This window comes from Carassius auratus, chromosome 29 (assembly GCF_003368295.1).
Source record: "Carassius auratus strain Wakin chromosome 29, ASM336829v1, whole genome shotgun sequence".
Taxonomy (NCBI): domain Eukaryota; kingdom Metazoa; phylum Chordata; class Actinopteri; order Cypriniformes; family Cyprinidae; genus Carassius; species Carassius auratus.
The window spans coordinates 17,363,772-17,376,977 of NC_039271.1; the positions used below are offsets into that span (position 1 = coordinate 17,363,772).

A 13,206-nucleotide genomic window follows, 5' to 3' on the forward strand; every position below is an offset into this window, starting at 1 on the left:
AATGAAGGAGTCGGCTTGAAAATAATCTGTAGATTTGAGACATGCGCAGATGCGGGATGATGCCATATTGGACACACACACATCCACACACACACACACACATACACACATACAGCTCCTGCTTCAACCAGAACACCGGATCACTCATTTCAGATTGACGGGGGAAAACACGCATAAGGTAAAAACTACGTTATCAGTTATGAACTTCATTCCGTGATAGTGGTCGCGACTGACACGGACTCGTGCTTCTTTGCGCGAATTTCCGCGTCCAGGCGCTTTTTCCTCGTTAAAAACATTTGGAGGTTGTTCGTAACAGTCAGAAATATACAGACGCGTCTGCGTAAGAGTTGACAAAACGGTCCGAAAAATAAAGTAACCGCGTCTGTACATAACACGAACGTCGAGAGACAACACTTTCGATTCTGCCGATAAATATATTTACGATCCGAAGAGACGCGCGCTGGAAATGTCACTGAAAAATAACGTTTATGTAACAAGCGATTATTTTCGTGTCGTGCTCTTCCTTAAAGCGACTCTCGCGCTGTTATATTGACTTTATTTCCAAACTGCTTTCTGACCTTCTTTCGATTTCAAAGGACACAGCGAAGATATCGACTTAAGTTGATATTTTCGGGCGGTGTTTATATGAATGTTTTTGAACGTCACGAGCCGGTCGGCGCAGGCTACGTGATTCAGGTGCGCAGAATATGCGCCGAAATCCTCGCTTCTCATGTGTCAAATCCACTTTCAACATGGCGGGTTAAGGTGTGTTAAAACTGGCATGCCAAATCTTTGAAGAAGGAAAAAATAAAACCGCACTGCGTACGCGTCCCGTTTTCGTTTCTTTCGCTGCACCTGGAAGTGCTTTAATGAATTAAATTCAAAGTTGCCGTTTGGCGACGTCGGCGGAGTTTTTTTCCGCTGCAATACTTTTAGAGTGTGTGAAGTACAGTAGTGGATCACGCATGCTCACACAAATATTTCCTGTTTCGCTTTGTGCACTATTCGCTGGGTGGGCTGACAAAGCCATCATTTTATTCGCATATCATTGCTGTTTATCAAACGCGCTTCCCCATTTCCGAAAAGCTATTTATTAAGACATGACACGCTTTGAGGGAAGAACAAACCGTCCTGTTCTAATCGAAATTTCGAATTAAAAGTGATTAATTTTCGGCAAAATGAGAGCTATTTATTTGATTAACCTTTCTATTAGTGGAAGTCGCAGTAAATCCATGGGGTTTTATCCTTGATTTCATACGGGCGGATTAAACTGATGCCTGTAATGAAAGGGAAATGGAGATGAGATGAACTCAGATGAAATTATATATGTATATATATAGTACTCTCTTTAATTCTCTGCCTGACCTGAAAGAGATGAATACAGCAAGTCTCTTCATGTCTGCGCTTGTCATAAAGCCTAGGCTAAATAGCAGGCCAAGAAGCATTCGATTAATTAAACCGCTCATCCATGATAAATGAAGATAACTCTACACTTCAATAACACGGTTATTGAATTCATGGCATCCATGTGTTAAAACACTGCCTGACTGCGCAAGCTTCGAGAAAGCTCGACATTTGAATCGATTGAGCCCTCACATTTTTTTTTCCATAAAGGCAAAATCTAAGTGTAGAAGAACAGGATGACTGCAGATGCGACACCTGTCCGGCGCTTAAAGGGTGCGTGTTAAGCGGGATAAGAAGATTGTGACCCGCTAATTAAGACCTCCCAAAAGTAGCCAAAGTCAAAACAAAAGGTTGTTGGCCCACGTATAATATATTTTACAGCTTTATATACAACGTTTGGTAGTAACGTTTGGTTTCGCATCATTCCACGGAAACGTTACAAACGTAGACTGTGGCAGTGAAGGCAAATTAAAGCCTTTTTTTGGCGCTATATTCACTTTAACGTTTGCGATCTGAATATTACGTTGCAGAGTATAGCCTATGATTCGCACACGTGTTGATTACGTAACACGTGAAGTAGGCCTTCTGGCAGGCAATATGTAAGGCATGGTAAACAAACAAACGCTGTTAGATGTGCAGGGATAGATATCTGATATGTCATAGGGTAATTAGATAGTTTACCCTCGGGTCGCACAGATCGGGTGACTGGCGTTGTTCTGGTGTGGATTGAATAATGCAATTTACACTCAGCCTTCTCTGATGCAATGTCCTAATGAGGACGGCACTTTGAAAACAAATGTGGGTGGCCTTCAATTATACAGACTTCCACATTTATGATGAGTCGTGTAATAAAACATCTTGCAGATCAGGAATGAATGGTGTTTATTCTTATTCGGGATATAGCCTATGGGCTTATACATATACTATCCTATCCTACCAATAGTCTATTATCTATTGCATGAATTTCCCTTTATAATGCCAAAAGGTGTTTACAGAGAATGATAGGCTATGTCATGCATATTTTTCTTTGGCTGAGTAAAAAGAAAGGAAATTAATAATGTACCTTGGTGATGCCATCACGTTGTCATCATTTCAGTTCAAGATTAATACATTACAGCACTGGATAATGATTTGCTATAAAAAAATAAAAAAATAGAAAAGAACAAGTTGAAGGTCATAACATCAGGTTTAAATGTCAAAAAAAATGATAGTGACTTCATGTTATACATGTTTGTTTCAGTCCATTTGACTCACTATCCACCAAGTTTTTTCAAGAAGTAAATTCAGACAGGTTGGTTTAACAATAATTTGGTACTTTGACATTGCATTTTTCTGTGTAAAAGGGAAATTGTTCTGAGAAATAGAATTAGCAATTTTACACTCCTTTTCACATGTTAAACATGAGAATAATTGAAGACTTTAATTTAATATATATATAAGGCACCAACAGAGGACTGATCAGACAGATGTAATATGCTGTAGGCCTGCTTGAGTTCACAACATGCATTGCAAATAATTCATTAGGATGATCTATCCTTTCAGTTGTATCTTATGGAGTAACATTCTTTATGCTATCCTGCATGGTCCACTGACCATTCCTGACATTATTGACTTCTCTAGCCAGTTTGCACACATAACGTGGGCAAAGTTAGCCAGTCGTATATGCTCTCAGCTTCAAGTGATGACCCATGGTTTTAAGCAATCTAATAATTCTCCTAATTTATTATACATATTGCTTATTCTTTGCTGCATTTACTTGTGCAATTGTTGTTGCACTGAGTTATTTATTTTTTACTCAACATTATTGAGGTCCTAATGTATAATACTTTGATTTATTGGCTTCTCTGTCAGTCCAAAATATTTTTTTTTTTAATGGAGCTATTTCAGGAATCTTGCCATAAGCATTTTCTTTTAATCCTGTTATATAGACTTTCCAGGAAAACATAAGGCAAAGAAGCCAAAAATTCAAATCATGGAGAAATAAACAAAAACAAAAATAATAATAATTTGTTTGCTGTAGGTACCAATTACAGTCAAGTGGATTTCATTTTATTGTCTTTAGGATCAACTGACCAAATAAATGTATTACAACATCCTAAACTAAACATTAGACAGATGAACACACAGCTAGCCTTAACAACTCAAATTCAATTCAAATGGATTATTAAATGTGTCTCAGACTGAAAAAGGCCAGAGCAAGAAAAGTAATGCCACATTGCGCTCTGATAATCTTTTAATTCCCCTTCCACAATTTAACAAATCCTGGATTAGAGCGAGAAAGTACTTCTGGCTCAATATGATCTTATCGATATGACGGCCTGCCTCATATCTGAATTCCCTCTGATAAATCCCACATCATAGATTTGGCTTGATAACTGACTTTATTCCCACATCTTCAGTCTGGAGATGTCTTTCCACCCACAGGCCCAACTGCATTGGCCAAACCACAACGAACCCACAATCAAGACATCCAAATGTCAGCCGCAATGAATATGAAATATTAGTTTGTCATTCGAATATTACTCATTTGAACAAATATTGCCAACAAAAAAATAACCTCTCATTATTAGATTGCTTTTTATACTAATCATTTAAAAAGACTTGTTTTATAATGGTCAACAGTGTTGTTTTTACTTAAAATAAGTTGATGAGAAATGGATCACATTTCCGTCTGACAGCCGTTTGGATGCGGATTCCCATGAAACTGGAAAAAAACAAATTTTCCACATTTAAAGCCCACATACTGAATCCTTGTAATGCCATTTCCGCTTTGATTCTTGTCTTTTTTGACCGGGTTAGTGTGGAGCACCGCCAGAAATATCTGGCAGAGGAGTGACAGAACCATAATATTTTTCTGTGGAATTGGTCTGCTGTGTTTCTAACACAAACACACACACACAGATAACGATACACTGTCATCATGGCATATATTGAGTGAGTCATTTACAAGGAAGTGGTTTCAGTGTTTAAGTGCACTTCTCATTCTTAGTTCCATCTGAAACCAGAGACTTCAATAGAAGAAAAATACTTTAGTGTCACAATGAATGCATTATTTATTGCTCTTCACTCTAAAAAAAAAGATTCTTTGCAGTACTTTCAAACAACATTTTCGAATCAGTTTGCTTGTATAGTGTTCTTGAGTTGTGTTGAATGAAATGATTGGAAATAAGGGAAAGAATGATGGAAAATGCAAACATTTTTAAAGGTTCTTCATATCAGTATGATTGTTTCTGGATTCTTTAAAGCACCAGTATAAATGGTTTTCTGAAGAACTAGAGATTAAAAAAAATAAATAAAATACAAGTGTTGACCTTTATTAGCCCCAATGGAAGCTTTATTTTTAAAGAATGGTGTATTGGGCTTTGAAGGAACCTATGTGAATCACTAGTCTTACGTCTATGCTAGCATAAGCAAAACAAAAACAAGTGTTTTACTTTTCATTTCTTTCTGAATTTAAATAAATAAAGTGTTAAAGCACCAACAGTGCTTAGCTGCTCTGAAATGATTGCAAGATTGTAAAATGGTCTGTTTGAAATTCTCCAGCATTTCTATATAGCATAGAGAGAGTAAATACTGTACTTGATTTGATGCGAATAAACAATGTTTTCATTTCGAAGATGAGCGCAACGAGGTATAGCTTATGATAAATCTGCATCTTTATCACACAGTCAAGAGTAAATGTTGTAGAATTGTAACCTTATCTTAGTTTTAGTTTATTCTTCACATTTATTTCTGTTTAACTGAGCTGTATAATCATTTATCTCGATCGATGTGCTTCACTGCTCTCGAACACGGTCACCTAGTCCTAGCTAGTATTAAACATATGAAAGTCCTCCCCATCTTGTCCTTGTTTAAGATGAATGAGGGCTAACACACTAATTTGATTTTTTTTTAAAGTGAAACATTTGTTGCCATAAATGGTGTCATGTAAAACCCGAAATCGTTAGTGTATTTATTCTTATAATAATGCTATCAGACTAGGTCTTTGGTGAAGCTAGCAGAAGAGAGAGATGGGAGTGACAAAACAAAGCATATTATTTGAACTAGCATCGCATTTTTGTGTGAAACGAGATATTCAATGAGAACAAATGTTGGGCGGAATTAGATTTTATGAGGAATTTGATTTAACTGACCATAGAAGAAACCATTTCATTTTACTCACTGTAGAGCACATTGTGGATATAGTGAAAACACAACACATACTTGAGATAAGAATAGCATTGGGACACATTTTGGAACACAATGACTCATGGACTTGAGCTGGTTAGAAACATTTGCATCGAACAGAATATGGCTAGTCCGAATATCTAATCATTATAATACCATCCCACTCCAAATACACAAAAACAACAGTGCTAACAACAAACTCTAACATGAACACACACACTTACTCTGTCTCTCTTTCCTACAGGCATGGATTGTGTAGAGGAGGAGGTGGATTTTAACTGGGAGGAGTACCTCGAAGAGACTGGAGCCACTGCTGCCCCTCACACTTCATTCAGACATGTATGTTACAATACACTCTAGCTTTCAAAAGTCTGGGCTTTATTTCAGCAAGGATTTGACTTATATTGTTACAAAAGATGTCTATTTTGAATAAATGTGGTTCTTTTGAACTTTTTATTCATCAAAGAATTCTGAAAAAAAAGTAACAGTTTCCAAAAAGATGTTAAGCAGCACAGTTGTTTCCAGCATTGATAATACATTTAGATGATTGAATGATTTCTGAAGGATCATGTGACTCTGAAGACTGCAATAATGTGGCTACATTGTTCAGCTTTGCATCACAGCAATAAATCATATTTTAAAGTAATAAAGTAAATATTTCACAGTATTTGTTTTTACTGTATTTTTGATCAAATAAATGCAGCCTTGGTGAGCATAGGAGGCTTTTAAAAATAAATAAATAAATATAATTAAATAAATATATATATATATATGTAAGAATATATATAATCTAAGAAATCATTTATATTTTAGAGTATCTTAAAGCAAAAAATATTTATTTCAAGTTGTGGTAATTAGTAATTGTAATAATTTTTCACCATATTGCTGTTTTTACTGTATTTTTGATCCAATAATTGCAGCCTTGGTGAGCATAATACACTGCCTTCAAAAATATTAAACTGCCCCCATTATAATGCCATTTTTCCTAATATTGTTTTGGAAGTCTCCTACAATAGGTTTACATGCATGCAAGGTCAAAAAACGCTTTTGTTTTCTCAAAATATGTATTTAATATCACCACATTTTCCAATGATTCTCAAATGAAACGTTTAAAGCAGTTCTAAGATTCAGTCTCTCTAAACCCCTCCTTTCTGGGAACCGGCTCTTCTCTGATTGGTCAGATGGCCCAGTCTGTTTTGATTGGTCTACGGCATACAGCGCGTGTCGGAAACCATACACCCATTACCATGCTATTTTGAACACTTGATAGAAAATATAAACACTTATTATTTATCATACTTACACATTGTGATTCAATGAGCCAGTTGGTCCAGATAAACTGGATACTGAGTCATCTTTCGAGAGTTAGTGTTTTGTGAATCCTGTGTTGATCTTCCCGAGATTAGAGAAGTAGTCATCAGTTAAATGACGGGAACACAAAAATAAGTGGGATTATGCAAATGTGTAACCCTGTGACATGTAGCCGTCCTTGAAGTGGGATTCGAACTAATGACTAATGACTCGTTTAGGCTGATCAAAGCCGATCATTTACATGATCAGATCATTTACATTCACACACAGCTGCATTACACACTGCATGAAAGGCAATATTCGAATAACATTATAGGGGCACTTAAAAAAATAAAGCTTACAGACGTAACATTTGAATGCATTTTGAATTGAATTGATGATATTGTAAATGGTGTGAAAGTTCAAAATCAGGAGCAAGGTTAAAAATACAACCCAAAAAAACATGAAATACAGGTTTGGTTTGGTGCTGCGTTGGGTCCTGAGAATTACACACATTTATTTAACGGTAACACTTTACAATAAGCATCATTAGTTAACTGCTTAAGTTAACATGAATTAAGCATGAACAATACTTGAGCAGCATTAATCTTAGTTAATGCTGATTTAAAAATGTATTAATGCATTATTAAAATCAAAAGTTAACATTAATGCATTTTAAATTAACATGAACTAACCGTGAACAACTGTTTTTTCTTCCTTTCATTAATTTACATTAACAAAGATTTATAAATACCGTTATACATGTATTGCTCAACTTGCTTAACTAATGGAACCTTACTGTAGCGGGTTACCCAGTGTTTTGAGACCATCAATAAACCCATATATTTTTAATGGAAGAATGCATCAAAGTCTTATTACATCACACTAATCTGACTAAACCTTACAGGTGGAGCTCAGTCTTCAGAGCAGTTTTCAGCCCGGAATGAAGCTTGAAGTAGCTAATAAGGGCAGTCTGGACACATATTGGGTGGCCACCATTATAACCACATGTGGTCAGTTGCTATTGTTACGCTACTGTGGCTATGGCGACGACCGCAAGGCTGACTTCTGGTGTGATGTCATGACAGCCGAACTTCATCCTGTCGGCTGGTGCGCTCAGAACAACAAAACGCTTCAGCCGCCTGAAGGTAAGGCACGAGTGCACACCTTCAGAGATACATATCCATTCAAACGTAGAAAAAGCTCATGATGAAACAGTCCCTCCTGTCTAAACAAATGACATCCCCCTGCCCACACACAAACAGCTTCTCGATTTGCATGTAGCAAGTCCACCTTGTTCAAATAACAACAGACAGTTTAAATATTTGTGCTAATCAAACAAACAATGCAAAGTTGTTGGAAAATAAATGCATTGTCCAAAATACAATACAATATTTATTTTTTATTTATTGTATTTATTGTATTGTATAAGCATACCGAAGTTGACCAAAGTGCTGTACAGAATAGAACAAAACATAGAAATAATAAAAAATAAAACAAGACTTTCAACTTTAAAACACAACAATAATAATAAAAAATATTTTGACCAATGATCAAGGGGTATTGAAAGCTGGAGATAATACTTATGTCTTTAGAGCAGACTTAAAAGTAGAAACAAAGGGAGCTCATAGTGCGATGATTTTACAACATTACTGATCTGTTTATCATAACCCTTATAAGTTATGATCAAACAGAATGCCAAGATTTCCGGCACATTGAGTTTCATGGGCCCGGAGATCCACAAAATAGAATTATTTCAATTTATCTATTTATTTATTTTTATTTAGAAAATTACTCGAAAGCCAAAACCTAAGTTATTGTAAGTAGGCCAACAGTGGTTGTAAGCCATTTTTATCATTATGTTTTAAAGGAAAATTGTTCTGCGTATCATCAGCATATAGATGAAGGATTCTCTATATCTGTTAAAAATGGAAGCAAGATTTTATGAGAATTTATGAGCACTGTAATGTCTATAACAGATGGAAGTGGATTTAGGTTTAAGTGGATCATTTTCTTCCGAAGATGGGATTGATTCTTTGGAACCGGAAGCATGTTATCAGTATTATTCAACAGACCATATCATCTTTTTTTCATGAACTGTAACCTGGATTTTCGATGTTTGCCCAGCAATGGTTAACAGTCAGAATTCTTTATAATAATCCAGCACTTGCTATTTTGTGCATGTTTACACTGTTAACACTTTCTATTATTATATCAATCATTATTATTGATAAGTTACACATTTGTTGAAGATCTTTCTCTGTCTTAAAGCGCAGATTCATTAGAGTGGAATAAAACATAATTAGAGTTAGAAATGAAATTTTTGGAAAGTGTGGAGTTAATGTAGAAATTGCAAAAACCTATTTGATAAAGAATAGAAATACAGGACGGATGTGGGTTTATTTAAATAAATATCTACTGGGCCAGAAATAAATTATAATTTAAGGATTAAAATTATATTTCATATAAATCTATAGTTTTTAAAATAAAACTTAGATCAGTTTTTTTATTGAAAAAGATTGTTAATAAAAACCTGCAGAAGTCATGGCAATTAACCAAAAAAATAATGCATTTTTGTTTATTGGAAAAATAGAGTGCTTATTATTTGTCTTTTTAGTTATAATCAGATATACACTATTTTTTTGGCCAAAGTACAATTTCTATATAATTATTTTTAAAAATCCATATCCAGCAGTCACAGATAAATGGACGAAATTCTATTCATTGGTCCAAGGTAGCAGCATCTAAACAGACGTCTGTCAGATCTTCGGCTGCAGGCCACAGTCTTGACCTTTTTAGGGTTACAGCATTCATTGTTGTACAGAGATATAGCAGAACTTTGCTGTTTGCCCACTGCGCATCCTACAACAGATTTGAGATTTGAACCCTAAACATGCAGTGTATGACTTCCACCTCTGGGCTGCTGTCAAATATTTGCAATGCTCTCAGATCTATTGTACTTTATAATATCATTGAATTCTATATGCTATTACATTAAGACTTAAAATGTTATAACCTAAAAACAGGTTATAACAGGTAATCGTGGAGCCTGACAATGACCTGATCTCCTCCAAGACATCTTAAATCATAATTTGGTGGATTTGCTCATGTTTGACCATCTCAATATCTTTTTGTACCACTCCACACTTCTGAGAATGGGTATCATTCAATTTAGTTTTGTTTTTTTAAAGAGAAACTAGCTAGTTTGTTAAACCTGTCCTGGGAGAATCTGACCATACCAGTTTTGCCCATATTAGAAAAGGTTATTTTGGCAGAAAAGGTTTTGAACGAGAGAGATAATCTGTTGAACAAACTGTTCTGTTGTCAGACGTAAGCCTGAATGTTCAAGACACAATAAGGGCCGATGCTGAGCCCAATTCTGGCAGGATGATTCTAGTTGGCTTGGGGACAATACTGAATTTTAATAATTCTGAATATTGCATAATGGTGTTCAGTCATGATGGATTGCTTTAAAGTGATCGTTCATCCACAAATTTAAATTCTGTCATCATTTTTTTCACATTCATGCTGTTTCATATGCTATAAAGTGTCTGATAAGCAACATGCATTCAGTTTTAGAATGACATGAGGGTGAGTAAATACTGACAGAATTGTATTTTATCAGTAGCACATTCATATTTTTCTCTCTTAACCTTATATATTTCATATAAACTTGATCTCAGATAGTGATATGTTGCATTCTGCCACTGTCACAAGATCATCATGAAGGCACGTTTTTTTTTTTTTTTTTTTCGTGATAAGGACTAGCTGATTGTATATTTCCCCACTTTTTACTGGATGCATCCCTTAACAAATGAGGAAACTGCTTCTGGTATTTGATTGCAGAATTGGATTTTTGTAATTCGTATTTAAAATTGACATGTTTATTTCATCCATTCATTATGCATATTAAAGGAACATTCCAGGTTAACTATACTCTATGCAGTTCAGTATGCATAATGTAAAACTCAACTTATGGAATGCATTTGTGGAATGCTGTCAGTTACTAGAATACTTTCAATTTAACCTCAGTTTGAAAAAAAAATCTAGGTAATCCACTTACAATGTACACCCTAAAAAACAATGTTTTAGCTCAGAAAAAAATAAAATAAAATAAAATAAACGCAACAGTTTGCATACATTTTTTTGAGTTATGACAACTTCTAATGAAATCATGTTCAACCAACAAACTAAACTGAGGTTAAGAGCTTAATCATTTGTAACAACTAATGGATTTGTGAGCCTGGAATTAATTTAAATGATCTTTTTAAAATCTAAATCCACAGCTATCATAGCAAACGCAAAATATAACTTATGTACAAGCTGTCACAGGCATTAGCGCATTCATTGCTAACAGAGTCAATGTAGTCTTTACCTTCATGTGGTCTACTCTTCAGCACAATGGTAACCACAAAAACTTCAACATAACAGAAACGGTTTAAAATGTCAAACAGAACAGCATTAAACACTACCTTTCCTTTTACAAAAAAAATAAATAAATAAATAAATAAAACCTTACAAAACACTTTATTTCAACATTTATTCACCTTATCCAGTCCTATGCAAAGCATGCTGGGAGCTAGAAATCCACTACCTAATTTCCAAAGTTAACAAGACTTCCAAAGTTACTTTAACCTATTTTTGAAAGAAATTCAATCAACGCAGAAATTAGTTTAAATTAAGTTTAATCAACATTATTATGCCAACTGAAGTCATAAAAATAATTTTTGCAGCTTAAAAGTTTTAACTAAATGATTACATTTTAAGAATTAATTCATTTTTTATTTGTATTTCCTATTTATTCCTATGTAAAGTTGCCGTTACTGTCAAGCAATCAGTCTGGTTTTGTGTGTATGTGTGTTTTCAGAAGAAACAGATAAAATCTGTGTTTGCATTTCTAAGATAAGATGCAGTCAGACACCATCAACAATTGCCAGAAGCTCTGAAGCAGGATTCTGTTTCAAAGAAAGTTCAGTTAGCGGTTGAAATATTCTCCAAAAGGGTACTGCGATGTTAAAGAATGCAGGTGTTTCAAAACCCATTGAATATGGCTTGACTGGTGCACTTCGCGTTCCTGTGTTGATGTGATGAAACAGGAAGTTGGGGCAGAACATAGTACAGCACTCCCTCCCCTTTATATATAACAGCCAATGCCTTTAATGTACATCACAGCCCAGTAAACCACACACAGCCACTTCCTTCACAAAGAAATATAGGTAACGTATTACAATTAGCACTAAAAATAAACCATAACAGCTACTTGCTATGAGAGGCTTGATGGTATTTATAATGTTTTTATCATTTACAATTAAAATGCTTTTAAATTAACTGGACATTACAATTTTTGGTTTTCTAACAAACATTTAAAAAGTTTATTTTGTTGCGTTTACACAAGCATATAGATGTTAGCCTCAAAACTGATGGGTTTTTACATCACAATCATTCAGCCTGTGAACAATGCAACACGTCATACTGTAATTTACGTCATGTGTTTTGACAGGAATATAACTGCTGGTAGAAACAGAGTTTAGTATTTAATCTGATGGTTTATGGAAAACTTTTGTAATCATGACACATTAACATTAGCAAGGTTCATTACATTGAGTGCTAGAAGATATGTGTCTTAATTAAATGCAATTAAATGCAATTAATTAGGTTTTATAGTGTGTACAGAAGCTTCATTTTAAAAAATGTGTAGGCACAGCCAGTAATATTGTCTGTTTAACTGTGTTTAATTAGCGCCTAAAGTAATGTTTTGTTTGTATGCACACTTTTATGAGTGTGTGTGTGTGTGTGTGTGTGTGTGTGTGTTTAGTCAGTGTGTACTCGTTGGTCATCTTTGTTCCTGTCTGTTTATTTCTCAGATAACGTTTACCTCAGAGCAGGTAAGCCGAGCCTACTTCTCTCTCTCTCTCTCTCTCTCTCTCTCTCTCTCTCTCTCTCTGTCTGTCCTCCTTTCTCTCAGACCAAGGGCAAAGGTTTGCTTTCAACATTTTCCAATCAAATAGGCAAACGCACCATGTTTTCACCACTATGTTAAAGCTAAAATTTAGAAAGAGTATGAATATGTCGGCGTTTCTAAGGTGTAGTTCACCCCCAAAATGGAAATTTGCTGAAAACTCACCGTCAGGCCATCCAAGATGTAGAAGAGTTTGTTTCTTAATCAGAACAGATTTGGAGAAATTTTGCATCATATCACTGCAGTGTGTCTTCTGCAGTGAATGGGTGCCGTCAGAATGATAGTCAAAATAAAGCTGATTAACACATTAATAGACATGACTCATATTTTGTCCAGAAGGGACAGTTTGAAGTTAAAAATCCTTAATGTGGAATTTTTTGTTCTAA

The 13,206-nt window shown here is 35.0% G+C and overlaps 1 protein-coding gene across 2 annotated transcripts in view; it reads left to right on the forward strand.

Annotated features, from left to right (window-relative positions):
* LOC113048239 (scm-like with four MBT domains protein 2) overlaps positions 1 to 13,206 on the forward strand; it is a 36,108-nt gene continuing 22,902 nt past the window's right edge. The window contains exons 1-4 of one of the 2 annotated variants that reach the window (XM_026209919.1): positions 1 to 178; positions 5,816 to 5,910; positions 7,769 to 8,009; positions 12,726 to 12,746. In XM_026209919.1, coding sequence (XP_026065704.1) covers positions 5,818 to 5,910; positions 7,769 to 8,009; positions 12,726 to 12,746 — 355 coding nt within the window. In that variant the 5' untranslated portion in view covers positions 1 to 178; positions 5,816 to 5,817. The remainder of the gene's footprint in view (positions 179 to 5,815; positions 5,911 to 7,768; positions 8,010 to 12,725; positions 12,747 to 13,206) is intronic. The other variant, XM_026209920.1, reaches the window with a different exon arrangement.